This window comes from Carica papaya, chromosome 8 (genome assembly GCF_054855325.1).
Source record: "Carica papaya isolate Zhongbai chromosome 8, ASM5485532v1, whole genome shotgun sequence".
Classification (NCBI taxonomy): Eukaryota; Viridiplantae; Streptophyta; class Magnoliopsida; order Brassicales; family Caricaceae; genus Carica; species Carica papaya.
The window spans coordinates 28,824,881-28,848,671 of record NC_142316.1 but is presented as its reverse complement, the minus strand read 5'-3'; the positions used below and the strand labels follow the sequence as shown (position 1 = coordinate 28,848,671).

General features: G+C 34.4%; 4 protein-coding genes across 13 annotated transcripts; 2 read left to right on the top strand and 2 right to left on the bottom strand.

The window, feature by feature from the left end:
• The first annotated feature begins 5,490 nt into the window (after positions 1 to 5,490).
• PERK11 (Protein kinase superfamily protein) lies at positions 5,491 to 19,022 on the top strand. Of its 8 annotated transcripts, none has more exons than XR_015813813.1 (10): positions 5,491 to 5,631; positions 5,893 to 7,045; positions 7,292 to 7,717; positions 7,802 to 7,888; positions 10,388 to 10,458; positions 10,557 to 10,633; positions 11,080 to 11,227; positions 12,244 to 12,424; positions 13,517 to 13,634; positions 13,744 to 13,779. XR_015813813.1 is itself a non-coding variant. In XM_088208938.1 (10 exons), exons 2-9 carry the CDS (start codon positions 6,289 to 6,291, stop codon positions 14,571 to 14,573), a joined length of 2,025 nt encoding a protein of 674 aa, XP_088065064.1. In that variant the 5' UTR covers positions 5,492 to 5,631; positions 5,893 to 6,288; the 3' UTR covers positions 14,574 to 14,609; positions 18,871 to 19,022. The 8 variants fall into 8 exon arrangements, 6 of the variants coding, with proteins under 6 accessions (XP_088065065.1, XP_088065064.1, XP_088065063.1 ...); XR_015813814.1 differs by having other exon boundaries at positions 13,721 to 13,753; XM_088208938.1 differs by lacking the exons at positions 12,244 to 12,424; positions 13,517 to 13,634; positions 13,744 to 13,779 and adding exons at positions 13,944 to 14,105; positions 14,277 to 14,609; positions 18,871 to 19,022 and having other exon boundaries at positions 5,492 to 5,631.
• LOC110813129 (basic helix-loop-helix (bHLH) DNA-binding superfamily protein) lies at positions 15,243 to 18,987 on the bottom strand. Of its 3 annotated transcripts, XM_022040150.2 has the most exons (9): positions 18,881 to 18,987; positions 18,261 to 18,398; positions 17,989 to 18,159; positions 17,820 to 17,898; positions 17,238 to 17,306; positions 16,544 to 17,095; positions 16,221 to 16,451; positions 15,923 to 16,099; positions 15,243 to 15,589 (listed from the first exon to the last, which is right to left on the bottom strand). In XM_022040150.2, exons 2-9 carry the CDS (start codon positions 18,359 to 18,361, stop codon positions 15,506 to 15,508), a joined length of 1,464 nt encoding a protein of 487 aa, XP_021895842.1. In that variant the 5' UTR covers positions 18,362 to 18,398; positions 18,881 to 18,987; the 3' UTR covers positions 15,243 to 15,505. The 3 variants fall into 3 exon arrangements, with proteins under 3 accessions (XP_021895842.1, XP_021895843.1, XP_021895844.1); XM_022040151.2 differs by lacking the exon at positions 18,881 to 18,987 and having other exon boundaries at positions 17,989 to 18,129; positions 18,261 to 18,814; XM_022040152.2 differs by lacking the exons at positions 17,238 to 17,306; positions 18,881 to 18,987 and having other exon boundaries at positions 18,261 to 18,814.
• LOC110813130 (uncharacterized) lies at positions 18,937 to 19,980 on the bottom strand. The gene has a single exon (XM_022040153.2). It carries the CDS (start codon positions 19,664 to 19,666, stop codon positions 19,136 to 19,138), a length of 531 nt encoding a protein of 176 aa, XP_021895845.1. The 5' UTR covers positions 19,667 to 19,980; the 3' UTR covers positions 18,937 to 19,135.
• A 1,353-nt stretch (positions 19,981 to 21,333) lies between these two features.
• Positions 21,334 to 22,951, top strand: LOC110813146 (glucan endo-1,3-beta-glucosidase-like). The gene is made up of 2 exons (XM_022040172.2): positions 21,334 to 21,491; positions 21,893 to 22,951. The coding sequence occupies exons 1-2, from the start codon at positions 21,410 to 21,412 to the stop codon at positions 22,855 to 22,857; spliced, it is 1,047 nt and encodes a 348-aa protein (XP_021895864.2). The 5' UTR covers positions 21,334 to 21,409; the 3' UTR covers positions 22,858 to 22,951.
• The last annotated feature ends 840 nt before the right edge of the window (positions 22,952 to 23,791 follow it).

Here is a 23,791-nt window from a genome sequence, read left to right as displayed (position 1 = left end):
TGCTTATTTAAATGTGAATTGATGATGCTGACTGAGGAAAAGGAAAATGAAAGATTGTGTAGACTGATAATTGTATTATGGGGGTCAGCCTGACTAGATATCCTGGGAGATGGTGGACGGACCGGGTCCGTAGGGAACCCTACCGGGATTGTGGTCTCACATGCCGGACGGGGTATGGAGATCTTATGGTTTTGGCGCCCATACCGGACGGGGTATGGGGACGGCCCTGGAAACTGATTATGAATGTTAAAGGTTAACGGGTAGCGGGACCCCTATGGACCCCCACGGATACTAGTAGGCTGGTAAATGAGAAAAATATATGTTGTATAATGATTGAATTACAAGAGGCGTGATAAGTGTTATGTTTTACAGCTTATATTATTCCATGATTATGATAATGTTATTGTTTTTCTTATATTGTTTTCATAAATTCCACCGAGGTAAGTGGATGGTAAAGGTTTTCATGTTAATAAACGAGTTTGTTGTAAATTATGCTCCATTGGTCTTTTTGTGTTTTCTACCCACTTTTACCTCCGTGACGGTGAGATATCGTGATGTTCTTACTGGGCCAGTGTAGCTCACTCCTTATTTAACCATTTCATATCAGGAAGACATGGTTCCTGAGCCCGTTCCGCAGGAGGACGACGAAGGGGATGCCTAGAGACTCTGTAGTCATGCTCATAGCTTTGTTTTCGAGTTTCTCTTTTAGTTAGTTTAACCTTTTATAATTTAAGTACGTTTTTGGTTTTCGTGTAAGGGATGTTAACTGAAATTTTGATCTCGCTTCCGCATTTGATATATTTAAATACTCATTTCATTTTAATATTTCCGGGGCCGTTACACTTCATCACCGACATTAGTAGAAATTTGATAAGCCATATCTGTTCAGGCAATGAAATTGCAAACACAGTTAAAAGAATTATGTTATTATATTGGATATGTTGGGTTTTGGGTTCCCTCCTATGTGAAAAAACCCAAATATTTTTTGGGTTCACTTAATTTTTTGACTCATTAGGATTATTAAGTTTTTATTTTTTTTGTATACCACTTTAACCTTAAAAAATAGTATAAAAACAAATTTTTAGCCACCAAAACAAAAAGAGAACAAAAAAAAAAATTGCTAGAAAAATTATATCCAATATGTTTTACTTCTTTCCATGATTAGGCAGTGATCTTTATCAGATCAGGCTGAAATTTGGTAAGTATTTAGAAAACTCATTGTTCTTCATTCTGACGGTGGATATCGATTTTCGATAATTGAATTTTCGGTACTTTTAGTTTGAAGTTACTGTTTACATTTTTCTTTCCTGTACCGATCATTTTGATTTTCTCTGATGATCGGACAGTCATTTGTGGTCTGATGTGGCTGAAATTTAGTGAGCATGTTTGGGATAAGTTTTTTTTTTAATTTGAACAGTAAAGATTGAATTTAAACAATGAGAATGCATCCGTTTCGCATTAACAATAGCTACTTTGGTGATATTTTTCCAATCATTTGTTTATTTTTTATTGTTTAGTTGATTTGTTGTTGAATATTTGTTTGAGAATTATAGTTGTTGTTTATTATTACTGTAAACACTAATTTTTATAATGGAGTTCTTTTTACTTGGATAAAGAGAGATCCTGTGGTTTTTATCCTTCACATTAAAAGTATTTTCCACGTTAAAAATTTTGATGTCTTTATGAGATTGTTTTTTATTATCTTGGGGTAGATTTCATCATATTTATTTTGATTGAATTTTTACTTAACTTTCACTCCTCATAAATTCATTCAAATTCTTCCCTACAGGATATAATATAACAAATCAAACAAAAAAGAGATTATATATGAAAGAAAATTACAAGAACGAATCTATAAGGCAAAGGAGAGACCTGATTTGTAAGTTGGGCATGCGAATTTGTGTGAATATTCTAGAAGAAGAAAGAGTAGAGTGCCAAGAATGTGAAGGCAAAATCGCCTGAGTTTCGTTTTGGCCTCTTTCGTGCTGCAGGGTCCAAACAAATTAGTCCCTCATCATTTTTTTGTGTTAATTCTATTCGAATTTGCATTTTTCTTTAAGTTGCTATGAAATAACTAAATGATCCCTCACATTTGAAAAATTTACTAGATTAGAAGGATTCTTATTGGACAATTGGAATAAGTCGGTTATTTATTTATTTTTGTCGTTAGACTCGTTACTTACTAAGTAAGTTTAGAAAAACTTCTATATATAGAGTTTATTTCTATATATATTAATTATTTTTACCAAATTTGGTTCTTTTTATTATTTATACACAATCTATTGTGAAAAAATTAATTTTTATTATTGATGGGATAACAAAAAATAAATAAAATACACGCATGATTTGGAGACCATAACCGTGTTTTATATTATTGATTTTTATCAATTTTTATTTTATTTATTATAAAATAAAAAATTACAAATATAGATTTACATATATTATAAGTTCGTACTTAAATATGATGCATTAAAACTCATAATTATTTAACTGTAATTAATAATTTTAAACGGACTCAATAAATTAATAGTCTGTTACGTATACCAAAGTCTACATTAAATTCACTTATAGATATAAAATTTAAGAATATATTATTATGAAAACTTTCTTAATCTTTACTCTAATGATACAACAATTCAATTTATTTAAAATTATTAATTCAAGTTGAATTGTACATATTTTTATTTGAATGTGATTTCTCACATATTATAATTATATGTATCATCTTAATAAATGCATGTATAATTTTTTTTTTTAAAAAAGCTCTATTTTAATTTTTGTTTTTTTATAAAAAAAAAAGTTTTATTGAGTTGTAGAACACAAATGATTTCTCCTTTTTTTTTTTTAATGAATATACAATAGAAAATATGTTTTTTAAAAAAAGAAAACCAGACGCTGTTTTAAGAAATTAAAATTGAAACCAGGTGAAAAGTTAAAATTAATATTTTTTTTTAAAACATGTTTTAAACATGAGAATGTTACACATTAATTGAAAGCTTATTTTGAGAAGTAAAAAGTTTCATCCATGCATGAGAGTTTTTTGGTCATATAATTTTATATTAGAAAAAATGTAAGTTCCTAAACATTTAATTAGATAGTTTTAATGTTAACAAATATTTTAATTCAAAAAATTTTATTTTATTTTATAATTAAAATAGTTAATTTCAATATGATTAATACACTTTTGGCACTTGCTTTTAATTACATTAGTTTAATTATAATCAAATTTTTACCGTGTAGTTAGTATTTAATTTTGGTAACTAGATATATAACTCATGGATTATACTATAATACTCGGATCCGAAATTAAATTCGAGATCAATTTTGGTAATTATAAAAATTATTTTTAACTTAATTTTATTAAATTATATGAGAAAAATAGATTATGGGCGTAGTTGAAAGTAATTTTGAAGAAAATGTATGAAAATTTGAGTTTAGAATGTATTTTTAAAAGATAAATTAGAAATAAGAAGTCAAAATACAAAAAAAAAATAATTCGACCATATGAGACAACTTAATTAGCAGTCCCGACGAATCGGAACACTCCGCGTGGTAAAACACGCTGATGTCACCGTCACACGGGAGGCCATGCGGGCAATCCGCGTGTCCAGCGATCCGACGACCCAGGTTCGATCCCGTGCACGTGAACGGCTCAAATTCGTTCCCTCCTTAGGTATAATCGAACGGACGAGATCAATTCCGATGAACGATCTAGATTCATCTACCTAATCGGCATAAACAAGTAACGATCATACGACTCTCCTCGCTCCACGTTGACGCGAATGGATGGCCTAAATCGACACAAAATGAATATAAAAACATCGCGTCGGAGGGGAACCCCAACCCTATTCACCCTGCCCCTGCCAGAGAAGAATGACCAGTCGCTGGAAAAGAAAGTCGACCACCAACCAACGCTGCACCAGAGCCACCGGCGCTGCACCAAAGCCACCGCCGATCGCCAAAAAAAGTATAATTTCTCCATACCCGCTTGGAATTCGATTTCAAGCCTCCCTGTCACCATATCGGAGTAAGAGGGACAACGAGTGAGCTAAAAAACGCAAACAAAGTCTGGCGGAGCTACCGTGTCTGAAATCCAAAACTCTCTCCGATAAGCCTCTTTTTGTTTTTCATTTCACGCGATTTTTCGATTATTGTGTTCATCGTCTTTTTCTATGCAGGTTAGCCGAAGAAAAAACTTCAACTGTAAAGGAGAACCGGTAGAGCCGCCGCACCTAGAAATCTCCTATCGGTAACTTCAGTTTTCTCATGATTTCCAACCAACCAAATCATCTTAACGTATTTTTTCGCATGAATATGTATAAAATCGATTAAAATCGGTCAGACCAATGCCAACCGGTGTCGTGGGCAGCGGAGCCGGCGCCAGAACACGGCGGCACCGCCGTGTCGGAACTTTAAAATTAGTCAAAAAGAGTTTTTAACACCGATTTTAGGTTTTTTTTGGTATTTTCAAGTACATGACGAGTATTTTAGGTTACCACAAGAAAAATTCAAGAAACTCAGGACCTGTTGAAAGGTGTAGTGGACAGTTCGGCATTTCGAAATATCGATCCGGATAAAGATCTCTCACCTTATTCTCTGTTACGATAATATAATTGCAATACATATCTTTTTAAATGTTACATTTTGATTAAAATAGAGTTTTTAGATAATGACATAAAAAATAAAAGTGTGCTTAAAAATTAATATTGAATCGTATGCACCACGATATATGATTACTTCTTAAATTGCAAGTAGAAGTAGATAGAAAATGGGTTTACCTAATTAATTTTTAATCTCTCTTTAACATGTAATTGGGGGATACAAAATAAGAACAAGTAGTAGAACGAGCCCTAACAAAAAAAAAAAAAAAAACTCTTGAAAATTTTTGTACTATATTAAAGTGTTGACTAAATTTTATGTGGGTTTATAATTAGAATATCAAATTAAATATTTTTTAAGAATTTATTTAAAGATATATATGTATTTTAGCTTAGAAGATGATATAAATATTATTAAAAATAATAAAAACATATTTCATAATTAGAATAATACTATCTAAGTTCAACAAAAATTAATAAATTTGTTTGATTAGATCATTTTATTTCTTTCTCGTTTTAAAATGTTTTTTTAAAAAAACATTAGGATATCACAACCTTGTTATAAAGAAAATTCTTCAAAAAAATTTCTTTACGAAACTTTAATCTAGATATTGAAATCCCAGGAATTTGATTGTTTAAACACAAAATACGATGATGAATTGCTAGTTTATCTTTCTTCATCTAATTTTTTTTTAAAAGGTATTTTCATTTAAAAACCTATAAAATACTTGGATTTTTTAAAATCCAAATTAGGCATAATGAAAATTTTAAGGTGGTAATTGGTAATTTAACCAATTTTAAAACTGTGAATTAATTGATATTTCTTTTTAATCCACAATTATTTTGGGCTAAAGCGGGCGGGTTGAAAGACACGAGCAAATAAATTGGAAGGAAAATGACCCGAACGGAAATGCGGTTTTAATTTGCGCGGTAACCCGAGAATGAAGGAGACACGGAGAGGAGAGCTTTGGGAAGAAGAAGAAGAAAAAAAAACATGAGGCGGGTTTCATTGAAACGCCAATCGCCATTTCATGTAAGTCACTTATCCTATCCAAATTTGTAGAGAAATTCATGGAAGGTTTCTTGTTCTTAGATACGTAAATTTTTTTTTTTAGAATTTTCTTTTTTATTTTTTTGGAAAAAGGTACTTTCCCTCTCTCTCTCTCTTCTGTAATTCGAGCAAGAATCGATTATAGAAAACTGAAAATGGCTCTCTACACCTCCCAAATCCAGCGAATGTACGCATTCTGTTTTTGACCACCTTTGTTTTCTTTCGTGGCTTCGTCTTTTGCAGTCTTCTTCTCCCTCTTTTCTCGAGAAATCAGATATAGCATCATCCACATCAACAAACACGGCTTCTATAATCTTTTTGCCAAAATACTTCATCTGGATTTGAAGGAAAGGAATCTTCTCTTCTGGGGCTTGGCCCCGGCATTATCTCCTGTCGACGTCTCTGGTTTCTTAAAATAACTTGCAGCATTGAGAAAATATTTGCAGCATGATTGTTGTTTGTGTTTCATTTGGGATTAGAAATTTAGGATTTCAGGATGGCAATTTTTGATGAGAAAATATTGAGACGAATTTGAAAGAGAAGAAAATCGAAGGGGAAGAAGGAAGAAAGAGAAGATTATTTCATAAGAAGTTATTGCTGGAGGGGGACGTTGACGGCTCCCAGCAAGAGGAGGAACTTATGGCAAGCTCGGTTAATACGCCGAGCAATTCATCAAGTGTTTCTCCTCCTGCACCAATTGGTTCAGAATCAGATCCTACCACTGCTCCTTCACCATCTGTTAGCCCCATCGATGATCCTTCACAATCTTTAGTAGCACCAGAGCCTAGTCCTCAAAACCCTTCTCCACCATCAACCCCAGCAGGTTCCTCTCCTCTACCTTCTCCTTCTACCTTCGGTGATTCTAAATCCTCTGCAACTCAACCACCATCTAGTGATCCTCTTCCTCCTCCGTCTCGTCAATTTGCTGGTTCTTCTGACAAACCATCCAATGTTAATTCACCCAATAAACCTTCCGTTCCTGCATCTCCTCTTCCGGTTGCTTCCCCTGATTCCGGCTCAAAATCATCGGCGCCATTTGTACCCACACCCCCTCCTCCCTCCTCACCCAATCTACTTCCAAATGCACCGCCAATCCCTGGCCTGACACCGATACTCCAGCTTAGCCCTCCAGGAGTTATAACTTCTCCATCGCGTCCGCCGCCCACTTCTGATTCCAACCTGGAAGGCCCTTCTTCACATTTGGCTGGAAGTGATGAGGGGGCTGGGATTAGTGCTAGTAATGAAAAAGCTATAGTTGTTGGTGTCGTCGTGGCCAGCATCTTCATGATTGTGTTGATGGTGACGGTGTTCTTCTTGAGGAGGAAAATTAAGAGACAACCAGAGGGCTTTGCTAGCCACCATTATTTGCCACCGGCTAAATTTTCCCAAAATGCAGGTGAAGGTTTATTAATTATTCTTTTAGGTATTAGTTCTAAGTTTTGGGTCATTTTGGAAATTCCATCATGCATCTACATATGTAGACAATTTTTGCAAGTTTTGTATATAATCTTTGCGACTTCTAGTTAAATGATGTCTAAAGTTCTAAATAAATTTTTGCAAATGGAGTGAATTTGTTCTAAACAGCCTTATTATTTTCTTCTTCTTCTTCCTCACGTTGGATGCTACTCTGGGTAAAAGCCAGGCACAGGACAATTTGGAACTGATTCACAGCAGCCGAGCTCCAAGGGAACTAGCTTTGGAAGTCAAAAAGGCCATATGCAGCCTGTAGGGACACCAGATTCAACCATTCTAGGTGCCTCAAAAACCTTGTTTACCTATGAAGAGTTGACGGAGATAACAGGTGGATTTTCTCGCCAAAATGTTATTGGTGAGGGTGGCTTTGGCTGTGTGTACAAGGGATGGCTGTCGGACAGGAAAGAAGTTGCTGTTAAGCAGCTCAAGGCAGGTAGCGGACAAGGGGAACGAGAATTCAGGGCTGAAGTAGAGATAATTAGTCGTGTTCATCATCGACATTTGGTTTCTCTGGTGGGTTACTGCATATCTGAGCAGCATAGGTTGCTCATCTATGAATTTGTTCCAAATAAAACTCTGGAGCATCATTTACATGGTAAGTTGAATTCCTTGTTTGTTATTTATGTTGAGCTTCCTATCTAATTTCTGGGTTCTTATTGATATCGGTTTGTCTTCTCAGGTGAGGGACTGCCAGTGCTGGACTGGGTCAAAAGACTCAAGATCGCTATAGGCTCTGCAAAGGGTTTGGCATATTTGCATGAAGATTGTAAGTTTTTCTATTCAAGATCATTACTTGTCATAGAAATTGAAGGTGAATTATCCAGTCTCATCAGACAGTTGAAGGATGAACTCATCTTTCTCCTTCAACTTCAACTTTTGGCAATAGTAAAACACACTTGCCAGCCAGACAAATTATGCCTTCTTCTCTTCATGTCACCCAAGTTTATTTGGTTTGTCATGTCCTTGGTAATATCTTGAAGGGTGAAGTGGCCTGAAGAAACTATTGAATGATTTTACAATCTTGGATTTTTTCTTTGTTAGATCAATCCTAAGTCCATCAAGAGATGCAAAGAAAATGATAAAATTTCCAGAGTAATTATTAGGTGATCTCCTATAAATATGATTGATCAAATTTTTGCTGAAATATGTGAAAAAAAAAAATTTAGTTTACAAAGAATGTTACAGGATTTGCCAACTCATCTCTGCTCCTGAAGCATTTAGTAATTTTTCTATTTTTCTAAACCAAATTTTCTATTAATGGACCTGGTTCAAAGAGTACAACTTTTTCTACTCTTGAGCATGCTAGATTTTTATATCGTTGGTGTAGAACAGATTAGAATTAGATTTTCTAAATATATTAGAAATTTTAAGTTTTTCAAATATACAACTGTTCTCTAACTTTAGGATGTTACTCTTTTTAATTATTTAGTTTTTATTTTATTTTAATTAATATTAGTATTTCTTAGTGTAATTTTATTTGAGAATAGTTACTTAGCAAATGTTATAAATACCTTCATATTCTCTCCTTTGAGACGGAGTCAGTTATTCAACGAATGTGCTTTGAGCATTTCATCAAATTTCTAGTTATATGATACAGTTAAAATTCAAGTTGATAACTAAAAATTTTTAAGTGCGATATGAATAAACTTAAGTGTGATATCTAAGTTTTATCCTCAAAACCTTAGTAGACAAATTGACCATAATCTGTTGTTGCATCAGCTGATGCACCATCAAGCAATCCATTTATTCAGGTGATGATGATGGTCCTTTTTCTTGCTTCTTATATGTCTATACTGCTTAAGGAAAGCTGCAGAAGTAACCCCATAGTTAAGCTATCTTAAACTTATCCCCTTTATTTGAAAAATATATACTAATCCCCTTTTGCTAACAATAATGAACATAAAAAATTGAAATGACTATATCACCCATGTGTATAATGGGAAATAGCCAAAATTTTGCTTCTCTTTTGGTCATAATTTAAATATTTAATTATTAATAAGGTTACTAGACTTCAGTTAAAACAAAGTCAACATAGACGTAACATGTCTTTTATCCTTTATTTCTCATTAATACAATAGTTTTTTTCTTCCAGCAAACTAGATCTATTTTAAACTTTAGCATGTAGAATACAAATGTTAAAATTTTCACTAAATTTTAATTAATGCATTAAAAACTATATAAGAAATCAAGTTATTATGATACTCTAATCATCCAATATCAGAAAGTTTGAGTTTTTAAGGGTCAGATGTTTGGATCCAAAAAACTGTTGAATTAGTGGTTCCTGGATCCCAAGTGTTATAAACCTAAATGAATTCATGAGTAGTATAAGTGTCTCCAACTCAGCACTAGATCTAGCAACTACAATCATTTTCCGAGGCACTAGTTAATGTCCTAATACATGACTTGGTACAAATCCAAGACATCTCAAGATGCTCACAAATCTCCTACTGACTAGTCTGAGAGTAGCCCTGAGATTCAGTCATAAGGCTCGTAGCAGATGAAAGATATACACGAGTCACAATTAGATTAAATCTGAATAAAGTGAGGAGCAGAGGCTAGCATGGTTGAGGAGCACAAATGGAAGAAACAAACAGGAAAAGAAGGAAGAAGAGTAAGGGGAGAGGAAACAATCGGGTGAGGGGCAGAGGCTTGCGTGGTTGAGGAGCAAGAACAGTGTTGTCCTTCGAGCCTCCACACATCGCCAAGATATTGGCTTCTTCTAGCTGCACTCATCTCTAGCATCCTCCAAACCACACGTCAACTGGGATGAGTGATCATAATAAACATAATATACAAATGGATATTTATGTAATAGACTTATAAACAGATATATAGAATAACAAGGTGATAAATGGAATCTATACTGGATGAGTGATCATAAGAAAAACAATTTACAAAGATAGGGCAAGAGATGGATGAGGCTTTACCTTTTAGAAGGGTGTTGGATAAATTAAGATAAGGTGTAGAAGTATTAGGAGACAGAGAAATTGATAAACGAACAGAATTTTCATGACTGTCTACCGCGGGCCATGAGAGTTGACACTGGTGACACCTCATCAGGAATAATAAGACAGCGAAGGAAAATAATGAGAAAGAAAATAGTGTAACTTCATTATATGCTGGAGAGAAAATGTAGATGGGTCTTCGTAGAGATGTGGGAAAGAATCATTTTTCATTGATATTAAGAATTTTTTACCAAAGCAACCCAAAATTTCAAGTAATATATAAATAATACTTCTCTTCTTCTTATGTGATCTCTTTGTAGGTCATCCGAAGATCATCCACAGGGACATCAAGTCAGCAAACATTCTTTTGGATGATGCTTTTGAGGCACAGGCAAGAGCACTTTATCTTATTAAATAAGATAATAAGTCTTTCCGTAATAGGTCTTTATTTAGTCTTTCCTTATTTAATAAGTATTTCTTTGCATACAGGTCGCAGACTTTGGACTTGCCAGGCTAACCGACACTACGCAAACCCATGTTTCAACTCGTGTTATGGGGACATTCGGGTAGGTTCATTCGAAGCTCTATTGAGAATGGACTTCTTTTGTCTGTCTCTTCTCGTGCATAGCCACTTTGAGACAATCAGTTAAGGATCTTTTGAGTATAAGAACTAAGGATAAACTTTAAGTGATAAACATGCTCTTATATATAATCTGTATTTTAATTTTAAATATCACTATTCTTATAATCTTTTTCTCATTAGAGCAGTATAACCTAATTCTTTGCATATCTTTTCCTCTAAACATATCTACTTGCACAATTTGCTATATTTTCCAAAAGCATCATGAATTTGTGGTTACAACCAATTTTTGCCTACTCTACATCACAAATTTCTAGGTCCTTGAGATCCCAGGCATGGTGCACTGCATACAGAGTCTAGTTTGTCTGATAAACTGACCAGAATTAATGCATAAACAACCAATATTTATGTGCATTGTTTTTTGGCTTTTAGATACCTGGCACCAGAGTATGCAACCAGTGGAAAATTGACAGATAGATCAGACGTATTCTCATTTGGGGTCGTGCTTCTGGAGCTTATAACTGGGCGTAAACCTATTGATACAAATCAGCCTTTGGGGGAAGAGAGTCTGGTTGAATGGGTATGGATGGACTAATCTTGACCTCGTCCTGGTTTATCTCTATGCATGTTGTGGTGCCTTTTTATTTTTGTTGAGTAGGTGAGACATTGCCTCCATGTATGGGAATCTACTTCCATGTGAGGTTGAAAGACTGGCAACTTAGCCTGTTCACACTGTAGTCCCATTTATTGCATCCATTTTAAGAAATTTTAATTTGCCCTCTCTGGAGGGTTTGCTTGTGCTCTCTTTGACCCAATGTTTGGATTGAGAAAAAACAAGAGGAAAGAAAAAGGTAAGAATGAAATGCTCACTTTTTCTTATTTTTTGAATAGTAATTTCTTTAAAAAATAGTAATAGAGAGAGGAACTGTGAGCTTTGATAGAACAAACTGATGAGCCTGAAATAACTCAGACTATAAGAGATTTGATCCTACAACAGGAAAAGGTCAACAATTGCAAGAAAGTGAGTTATTTTATTATTCATATCTATCACTTGTTGGTGTTTTTAGAACAAACAAACTCTACAAAGAATTTGTGAAATTCCTTTGTGAAGTCTTAGCTTTCTATATTTAGGGTTGTTTTAACCAAAAAAAAAACAATTTTACATGAGTTCTAAGTAAATATTAAAAAAAAATTAAAAATCAATGCAAACTAATAGAATTTGGAAATAACTTATGGTATTTTAAAAGAAAAATAAAATATAGATAATAAACACATACCCCTTGATGTAAAAGCAAAACTATACAAATTCTAGTAGACTAGAAAGGCACTATGAAAAATGCATTTAATTCCATGACATATTTTGCATTTTTATAATTATTCAAAACGTAAAAATTCATTTACGTAATGACTAATAGTATTCATTTTGTTCCAAATATAGTCTTAGAAAATATTATTGCAATTATACAAGTATCTCTTTTAATATATTTCTTAATAGAAGGACTTAGATGATAGTTTGGACATTTTGATGATGCTAACTGTTTTGGTCCCTCAAGTTTCTTTTTTTTTTTTTTTGGGGTTATGGGCTTGGGAATATAGAAATCCGGTTCAGGATTTGAGGCTTCTGTGATCTTCATCCATTAAAACCTATTCCGCTCACCATTTTCTGGTGGAAATGCATGGATCTTATTCTGCTCACCATTTTCTGAATGCTATGGAAGGAGATGAATAGAAGTGCTTTTGAAGGGGTAGAGGACGAGAGACATTTTAATAAGATTAGGTACAGATAGTTCTACACTCTCGGAATTTTTATTTTAGATCGTCATCTTTATTCAACGGAGGATTTTAGGGATTTTATTAACATTTTGGTAGATATGTAAATATTTGTACATGAGTTGGCATCATCTTGGTGCCTGTTAATATAATTCATATTTTAATTTGAAAAAAAATAATAATTGTTTTTCAGCACTAATTATGTCCCAGACAATTTTTTGTCTGCAGTTTGCACTTTCTTCAAACTATTTGCATTCTCTTCTGGCACTTGAAAGGTCTCCGAAAATTTCTTCCACTTGATGAGCCAATTCCTCTTGTTTGGCTTCATAAGTGGTTTTGTCCTGTTCAGAACATTGTCCTGTGCATGATTCTCCTAACAAATCTTTTTTAGGTCTTAAGTTGATGCTGAAAAGGAACATAGACTCACACTTGGTAGCACAGTAGGTCATTATAGGATTACTCATTCAAAAACTTCCAAAAATGCATTTTGAAACCAATGCTAGAATTTTAAAGTTATTTGTACAATACTAGAGAGATTTTACTTGAGATCTTATTATCAAGAGAAAATTGAAAAAACAGAGATTTTGTGAGGGTATTCAGCCAAGGCAAGATCAGTAAGGGCTTATTAATGGATGGAGCAGTGATTTTGTAGGTTCAGAAAGAAACTCTACTTCTATAAATAAAGCCCAGATAAGTCTATTCATTCCTATAACAGACAATAAGTAGATATGGATGCATGAGAACCATAAAACTAACACATATAGAGTAGGTAACCCCCTGAAAAATTTCTAAAATTAGTTGTTGCAGAACCTAGAAGTAAAACACCTTGAGCAACTGGAATAACTGGTAGAAAAACTAAAAATAAACTAATTGCTTATCTTGGCTTGCTTTTCCTAGCTGACTGTTTAAGAGTCTATGATACCGTCATGAATGTTTTAGAAATTGAACTATCTTCAAATAAATTGTTTAAGTTGTTTTTTTTTTTTTTTTGGGAAAACAAGGAACTTAATAAGGTCTGAAATCTTGTATCTCGTGCTTGAGAACTATTATCATAGTCAGATAGTATTTCTGCACACTAATTAAATATATACATCAACAGCAGGGATAATCCTTTTTCTCTGTGCCACATAATGTCAGTAAGGACTTACTTAGAGTTAACTGGAGTTATACAGGAAGACAGATGTGTGAAAAGAACCAGAGGGAAATTAGGCAAGAAGGTAAGATGATTTCTGTTGAAGGAGATTTTCCTGGCTGAACAGAGCTAAGGTTTTTGTAGAAATGGTAAAAGAGTTTCTTGAATCAGAATAAATGCATTCATAATGACAGATAAAGACGACTTAGAGATGCCAGTTCACTAGAAAGGTATTGTTAGAGTCTGGACTTCATTTGAGATAAGTCCTCTTGGCTACATCCAAGTGAATTTCAGTTTTCCCAAACCCAACTTTTGACTGTTGCAATTGTAACTGTTTTTTGTCCTTATCATCTAGGCTTTCTTTTATTATTTATGCAATGCCATGGTTCTGCAGGCCCGTACAAATCTTATTCAAGCTATTGAAACTGGTGACATCAGTCAATTAGTGGATCCACGACTTGAAAAGCATTATGTTGAAGGTGAGATGTTTAGAATGATTGAGACAGCTGCTGCATGTGTCCGTCATTCTGCTCCTAAACGTCCACGAATGGCACAGGTAGTTTTAATGACCGGTTTCCTATTTCTTTCATCCTGCCTTGTCCTGGATTTCCCAATTAAAGCAATAACTGGAACAAACGAAAAGCTCAGTGAATCATTGAAGACATGTAAAAATGATTCTCAATTCTAGTTTTACGGAGTCAAACACATTTTCTTTTGGTTTTACTAGGTGGTGAGAGCACTGGACAGCGAAGCAGAAATGTCTGATCTCAGTAATGGGGTGAAAGTTGGTCAGAGCACTGCTTATGATTCTAGTCAGTACAGCAAAGATATCTTGGAATTTAGAAGGATGACATCTTACTTTAATGAAAACTCAGAGTATGACACATGGAGTGAGGAATATTCATCTAGGAACACACCCCATGGACACTCAACATCGAAGAGATCCAGAGAAAGTTCAAGTGAATATGCAAGTAATGAGTCTGAAACTCGAGCTTTCAACTCCTATAGTGGTGAGAGAAATTAAACACAGCAACTATGGTGGCCAACAGTTTAAATGAAGGTGAACTTCTTGATTTTCCAGCATTGTGGTTTAAAAAGCCATAGGTGCCTTAGATTTGCTTGGTACCACAAAAATTTTCTTATGCATGTCAATAATAATGCTAGATTCTTAGTTCATTCAAAACAGCTTAGCATATTATCATAGGAGTAAACCTCCAAATTATGATTTCTACCCTTTTTTCCCCTTTGCCTTCTTTTGTGTAATGGGTGCAGGGTGGGGGTGAGGTTGTTGACCAAGATATCTTCAACTGAAGCAGGATGATTTCAGTCCTTGAGAGTGTATTCGTGAGGAATTACAAAATATATCTTGACTGAATATTTAAATATATATACGAAGTTAGGTCTTGATGACTAATATCAGCCCTGTCTCCTTTTTCTTTCTTTCTCTTCTTTTTGAATATATCTTCTAATTGACAATGATATATTTAATTTAATAAATTTCTGTCAATTATTGACTAACTACTCCTAAAATATCATCATTTTATCTTCTCTTGTTTCTTTCTTCCATTTATAGGTGTGGTCTAAGATAATCCTGTCTTAAAAAATAACTACCCATGACTAGTAGTCTTATTACAGTTACAGATTTTATAAAATGTCAATTTCAGAAACTGCTTCAAAAAGTAAGATGGTTAACTACTACAAACTCACAGTAACATATAACCAGGTTATCTTACAATTACATCAGTAGTTACAAATCAGAGTCTCAGAAATAAGATACGGGATAAAACCATCTGGTTAACTATTTCCCACTTATATAATGCTTCCAGCAAATAGTTAAATACCATATGTCATTGCATTTGGAAATATTAACCTACTGTATTTAGTGACATTGTTGAGTAAGTGCAGCTTTCAGATTCCTTGGTTGAGCCTCTGATTTCTTCGTTCTCTGTTGGATTTTTATTTCGTACTTGGTTTTGTGGAGCTTGTTATATTGATCAGAGAATCTTTTAGTTTCTTTGGTTGAATCCCGTCTTTGTTTGCCTTGCAAAACAAAAAGGTTTGCAAATACGAATTATATTCAAGAGCTCAGATGAAAAGAAAAGCAGAATCAACAGAAACTTGATATGGTATTGAAAATCCAACTAGTTCTTTGAGGCCTAAACTGAATCTGAAATGAACAGCATCATGCTGCAACCAAGTGATAGAATCTTCTTCAGTAAAATTCTCAAAGTTACGATAAATCATTGCACAAAACCAGTCATTAGTTGCTTGATTAAACCTGAATCTTCAATGAAGCTCCAAACAGCCCAAAATATTATCAAACTCCTTAAATTCTCAGTTTAATACTAAGATCCAGATGGGTGTCAATCTTACCTCAACCTGAAGGATATTGAGGACATTGCCTCCATAAGTGGTGATATTGGCATTAACCACAAAAAGGTCTAAAGACTGTAGAGCATCCATCAGTTTCCCAAATCCACCTCGCTTATGCTCCTGGAGGAACTTGATCAAGAACTCTCTTTCCCCAATTCGGTTCACTTCCACATGCATCTTTAAAAAAGGATATAGAACAATTGTTAGTGGAGCATTTGATTAAGTGAAAAATTTTCCACTGTTACCTCTTCTTGCTAGATGACAATAAACTAGAAAGCCTCTAGGAGTAGTTATTTACCTCAGTATTTCTATTTCTTTTCTCATAAGAACCAGAACAGCTCTGAATCTGATCAGAGGCAAGCTCAGTGTCCTCTTGTACCCTGTCTGACTTTGTGACCTTCATGTCTGTATTATTCAATTTGTGCTCCTCATCTTCAATTTTCTTGAGCTCGTCCTGGAGCCTCTTTATTTCTTTCTGCAGCTCCCCTATGTATTCAATTGCATCACCAATGATAGCAGCTCTGTCCATCTATAAGGGTTCATGAATGAATGAAACAAATATAATTAAAGAAAGAAAAGGAATTTGATTTTTCTCGACAGTAACTGACAGTTATAATGAACCTTTGATATTTTGGGGACTATAGCACGTAAAGCAAACAGCCCGTCTTTGATCCTGTTTCTCCTATTCCTCTCCGTTACAAGATTCTTAGATTGGTATGTTTCACTTCCTGGCTGCCGGATAGCTTTTGAATTACCTCTGGCAACCTTAACGTTGCAATTCAAAGCCACGCCAGCTTGTTGCTTGATCAAAATATCCCCATTCCTGGATCTTTTAAATCCAAAAAATTTGCCAACGGACTCTTTCAGTGGCTCATTTTGGGAGCCATAACAGGGATTGGAATCAAAGGATCCCTGCTTACTAGGAGGATGGGAACTGCTTGATGATCCATCAAAGCTGGGATAGATGTGAGATTGGGTTACTTGGGTAAGAACTTGAGTTTTGGGAATTAAGGTTGGCAAACGGAGAACAGGTTGCAAGTTCTGTAAGTTCGCTTCAGCTGGTGGATCAAGATCTTCACCAAGGGTCATGTAGCTTTGTGCAGTCATTTCTTGTTCCGAGGAGGCATCATAAAGAGATGTAATTAACTCTATAATCTTCACATCTTTTGGTGTCTGAAAAAAGTTTATTATATTCTCATCAACTAGAGTCGTGGGAACAAAAAAAACAAATAACACACACCGGGAAACTGGAATATATAAAACAAATTGGAGAGTAGATATTTGTGCTGATTTAACGTATAACAAATAGTCTTACATTCTTTGCAGCAAAGAGCTCAATAAGACCACCAAGAACAGGGATCAGAACCCGAGTCCCTGTTGTTTCCTGTCAAATTTATATTATCCCAAGTCAAAGTTTAGGTAGAAAATCATCTTCATTATAAGACCCTCTACATTCTCAATAATTCCTTTCACTAAAGAGTGAAACTAGAAAGGGAACCTAGAGTAAATACTCTTTTTTAAATCTCAAAACTTGATTTTAAAATATTTCTTTCTTAGAATCAAAAAGTAAAGCAGAACTCAAGCAATTGTAATTATTTTGGACCCATTCCCTTTCGTCTGACACCTTTGAGAACTACAACTTCTGCCGTTGTCATGCGGATTCCTCTTTCTTTGTAAACCAAAACTGTATCACGATATATTTTAATAAACAAAAAAATTTGAAGATTTAACATCTACACATTTCATATACCCATGAGTAACCACTACCAGTTACGAGACAATATAGTCGCAGAGATTCTACTCTGTTATTGTCTCTGCAACCAAATGGACAATTGGACAATTTTAATCTATTTACTAGAGATTGAGCAAAAAGGGAGGCTTAAGTATAAGTACCAACATTCGAAGGTTTCGAGTCTGAGGAACCGCCATAGCTAATCCATCTAGGTTGTTTTGATATTACCACGTCCCCGTGGATCCTGCTTTTTCCATCAGACGTTAGAATGGTTCTGGGTCCTTGGATCCCAAAACGTAATATCAAATGGTTGAAAAAGGAAAATAGAGATTACCCAGAATACAGAGACATGGACAGAGGAAAATGAGCGAGAGCCTCACAAGCCTTGCTCCTAACATTATGCCGATACCTTTCATCCCGGCACAGACCAACCAACTCTTGCTTTCCTCTTTCAACCTTAACCCTTGCGCCTCCACTGCAACAGCAACCCACCCATTCAATAAACCTACAACGATCACCAAATGAATTTACAAAAACTGCAACATGACAATATGAAACTGAATTGGGTGAGGAAGGTGGAGGAAAATAGTTAAAAAGGTCAAGTACCGGGAATGTTCATCACCCAATTTCCATACAACGCAGTAGTCCCATGCGAGGTTCTCGATACATGGTCTGAGCCACTCCACTGCTATCTTCATACTTCTCATGTCTCCTTGTATATCACAGAAGTAAGTCTGTGTCTCCCTGTATTATAAGAATAGTGTTGTACAAGAAACTTGGTGGGAAAGCAAATGATGCTAAACGACTACGTCTGTCATGATTGGGGAGGAGAGGAGCAAATCTGTGACAGTGGAATCTGATGCAGTGAAAAAGCCAGTGGCAGGTCTGTTTTGACCATGTGCTAACAAAAATGGCTTTAAAACAATCTCCTCTGACACCTACCCGTATGGCCGTTACTGAACGTCATTTTGGCTATTATAATTCCTTTTTCCCATCAAATAATTTTCACCTAACAATTTGTTAAATTCTTAAGTGTTTCAAGAACAAATGAATCAAAATATTTCACAAACATTATTAGTTAATTTTAAATAAAATAATTATATTTATGGTTTCTTTCGACTCATTTTACTTCCGAAGAGATTCATTAAGTTTCCAACTCTAAGGACGGCATCTGGGTGTTATTTTATTTTTCTGATTGAAGTTATTATTGATGAAGGAATCTGTACCAGAGAAGATGTGTTATGAGACTGTGAAGAACGAGGGAGGTGTACACTATTCTGCATTCCAGTTGAATCTTTACTGTATCATATTCATGATAGACATCGTAATTGACATTTCTAATTAATTACATACTTGTTCAAGCTGCAAGTTAAAGATGAGATAAATAAGAAACTAAAAAGTACAAAAGAAAGAAAAAATAACTAAAACGATTCTGATAATAAGTATTAGAAATTCCATCCAGCAGAAGAAGGAAATAACTATCATGCAGGGCCCTTGAACTCCCCATCATCACCATGTCTGAACTCGCCTCTAATTTCTCCATTCTCCTGCACTTTGAATCCTCTGGGATCTCCATTAATGCGTACTCCAGGCTTTCCAGACGGGATTCTCTTATGATCGAATCCAAACTCGAGGTCTCTGTTATTCTTTCCGCCTGCAGCTTGTCTGGGAACTGGATTAATCTTCTTCTCCAATCCAAATTCCAGATCCCTGTTCTGTCTGGGTTCCCATTCTTTGTGAGGGAAATTTTGGGTCTGTTTAGGAGGCTTCTTTTGTTGTTGTTGTTGTTGTTTGTGCTGGTTCTTGTGGGAGCGCCTGTTGCAGAGCCTGCCAAGAAAGCAAGCTATGGCTGATATAACAACTATAACAGCTAGGACTATAAAGACTGTCCCAAAAGATCCATTAGAGTGGGACGATGAAGACGATAACAATGATGATGGGGGTGGCCTGGTTACTGTGTTAGGATAAACAAGAAGAGGCTGCTGTCCTTGTTGTTGTGGTTGAGAGGACATTTTGTCTGGTTGGATAGAGAGAAAATTGGAGGCAACAGAGGGGGTTTAGAAAGAGAAGATTTTGTTCTTTGAGTGCAGATAAAGAGAGCTTAGGGCCAAAACTGATGAAACAAGTAACAGGATTGCTTATGAGGAGTGGTTATGTATATAATGGAGATGTAAATGTGATTATTTTGAATTCAAAAAGAGAGGAATTAAACTTTTCTTTAATAAAGAACACAAGTAAAGATATTCTTAGTCTTGTTTTAGGTATGAAGAAGAGGAGGAGGGAGCCTAAACTTTTGCTTTGTGAGGAGAGAAAGTGAGAGTTTGGCTGCCTTTGGGTCAAGCCAATCTCAACTCCCCATGAAAGTGCTTTATTAATCATTGGAATGGATGATTTCCCATCTAAAGGAAATTATTCCATCCCACATAGTTTCTTTATCCATTTAATCAGCTAGCCATGCCCACAATCATTTATGGAAGAATCATGTGATTGATGTTTTCTATGAAAAGATTTATTATTCACTCTCAATAATTTAAATTTAAATTTAAATTTTTAAATATTAATAATAATTCATATTCAAAAATTTGTTGAGTTAACTACTTTTATATTTCAAATTTTAAAAAGATTTATTGGTTTTACTTTTTAATTATCGGTAATTTGAATTCAATTTTTCGAACGAATAATTTACATATAAAAATTATTAATATCAAGGGTCATATTGCAACTAAAAATATTGATTTTTATGTGAAAAATACATATTAAGGATATTTTTGATACAATATTTATACCCCTCAATTTAATTTATGGATAAACAAAAAAAAAAATTAAATATTTGCATATCTAATTAATTATTATATTTATTAATTTTAAACAGAACGGATTAAGATTTTTTTTAATTCAACGAGAACAAATTAAAAAAATTAAAAATACATATATTTAAATTGACAAGTAAAATAGAATCTTAAATAAATTACGTGTTACGAGAGCAGATAAAGTATTTACGACTACTTAATTATGAATAAATCATGTTGTTTGAGGAACTTTTAGCGGTGTTAGCAAGTGGAAGAATTAAGGAAAAGCCTAAACCAACTACAATTTATTTTTGATTAGGATACAAATTGATGTTGGAAGGAATATGCTTAGGAAACTATATGATAAGCAAGTGATGGTTAATGAGAATTTGGAAGGTTTAATAAAGGAGATATTTTTGAGGTGGAGTCGGAAGTTGTGGGCTATAATAATATAAGAAGGTAAATTGGGATGTGTGTTAAGGGAAAGCAAAGTAAGAACAAGTTATGTAGTGGGTTTTGTCTGTCGTCTTTATTCCTTTCTTCTCTTTCTCTGTTTAAGTGTTAGAATAAATGACCTTTAATTAATTAATAATAATAATGTACTTTTGAGATTCCAAATTAATCTGCTGTAGCTGTACCCAGATGTTCTTGATGGGTTGTACATGCACATATATATATATCTCAAAAATATAAAATAAAATAAAATTTGTCTTAATCAAACACAATTATAACCTATATATATATATATACATACATGTAATTAATTTGAACATATATTTAATCTTAGTAAATAATTATAAATAATAAAAAAAAAGGCACACACAAGTGGTTTCAAAACGAAATCCAACCTAAATGCTATCATAATAATCTATCTGCATTACACCAAATTAGCAACCAATAATTCTAAGTGAAGATCATTTATTACTTTCTACCGTGGGCTTAATTTGAGGTTAATAAAAATTACAAATGGTGGCGAACAACATTGGTGGATGCCTCTTTTTTTCTCTCTTCCCACCACTGTTTTTCCTGTTTCTTCCATATCCAGCAGGTAACACTTTCTCTTTTTTCAATCATATTTCAAATAAATGGAATTTAATCAATAGGATTTTAATTTATAAATTTATACTTGTTTTCAACTGTTATAAGATTATAAATTTAAAGCACAGTTGAAAGTAATATACTTCAAATTGCATTCTTTTTAAAAGTATACATGCATGATAGTATTAATACATTCTACAAATATATAAAGAAATGACGTACTAAAAATTTAGAAATCGAATAAAAGAGATTTATATTCAATCTCTTAAGATTAGGGACCGGACTGGTAAATTTTGAAAAATTATGTGTTCTAATCGTAATTAGCTCGTATAAAAAAAATTATGTTGTAGTTAATTATTACGTTAATGAAATTTATAAATTTCAACGTAAAAGAATGCCTACTAATTGCAGGTGGTGCGGCTATTGGGATATGCTACGGCCGGGTAGCCGATAATCTGCCGCCATCCTCAAAAGTAATTGACGTCCTTAAATCCAACGGCATCTCAACTACTCGCATCTTCAACGCTGATGGACCCACTCTGCAATCCTTTTCCGGCACCGGAATCAGTCTGATGATCGGCGTCCCTAATGAAATCCTCCCTTCTTTAGCCTCCGGCACCGCTCTCTTCTCCCTTCAGTGGCTCGAAACCAACATCCTCTCTCACCTTCCTTCTTTCCAAGTCCGCTACATCGCCGTCGGCAACGAGGTTTTCTCCATAGACCCATTTTATTCTCCTTATGTCGTCCCAGCCATGATCAACCTTTACCACGCTCTCCAAGTTCTCAACCTCACAGACTCCATTAAGTTATCGTCGCCGCAAGCGGCTTCTGTACTTTCCATTTCATACCCACCTTCCGCCGGCACCTTCAATCCCTATTTACAGTCCGTTATGGTCCCTCTCCTGCGGTTTTTAGACAGCACTAAATCTCCTTTCATGATTAATGTGTACCCCTACATCAGCTACTTGAACAGTTTTGAGTCTGTAACACTGGATTACGCGTTGTTCAGGAGCGGTGATAACGAGATTCAGGATGGGGGATTGACGTACGGGAATCTTTTCGACGCGAGTGTGGACGCGGTTGTGTATGCGATGGAGAGAGAAGGGTTCGCCGGAATTCCACTGGTAGTGACGGAGACGGGGTGGCCGACGAGCGGGGGACTGGCGGCGAGTAAGGAGAATGCGTTGGCTTATAATGGGAATGTGGTGAGGAGAGTGCTGAGTGATGTTGGGACTCCGAAGATTCCAGGTAGAGGTGTGGAGGTTTACCTGTTTGATCTGTTTGATGAGAATGGGAAAGGTGGGGAAGAATACGAAAAGCATTTTGGGATATTTGGGCTTGATGGGATGAAACTTTATGATCTTGCATTTAATTAATCACAAATTAACTCTGATTTGCAAATTTTAACTTGGGTGCTCTTTAAATTTAATGGAACCAACATAAAATAATAATTATTATTATTTTATCTAATTTTTATTTATCAAGACTTAATTCACTTATTATTATTTTTTCTTATTAATAATTAATAAAATTTTTGTTCTTAATTCAGAATGTGTGAAGAAAGCAACGTGTGGAGGTAGTCAAATTATGTTATAAAACTCAATATATAATCACGTTCTTAAGAAACATGCAACTTTGGTCATATTTCCATTAGTATTTTGTAACAACATCTCTGTGTGTGTGTGTGTATATATAATCATCACTTTGGTTATGTTGCATATTGCAAGATAATAATACAAGTTAATTTTGTATGTATAACAATTATTTCACGACAAAGAAAAAGGGTTGATACATCTCCACAAAGAGGAAAAGGCTTTCAAAAACGTCTTTAAAAGTATGCCTTGGTTTTCATTACCACCTTTCAAGAACAAAGGCTATGAGAAGTTAACTCGATATTTTGAGATGTTAAGAATTCCCATCTCAATTATTATTGGATCATATAGGAAGAATCTTCTTTTCATTTTTATTGAAGCAATTGAAGATCATTGAATTCTAGGTTACCTTTTTACACCAGAAAGTTTGCAGCGTGTAAATTTATAAAAATATTGAAAAAAAAAACATGAATCTTGAATATATTATTAGAAAATATGGAACAGTTTAAAAATAATAATAATTTCTTTCTTCTTTTTTCATTTGCTAAATATTTAGCCAATAACTACTCTTTTATTCAATCGTTGTTCCCTTATATTTCTTTTTAAATCCTCCTTCATTTCATGTGTCTTTTTTAGTAGGGAAGAACATTCCCTTAATTTCTCAACACATCGATGTCGGTCACACCATGCTTTTTTAACAAAACTTGTTGAAACACAC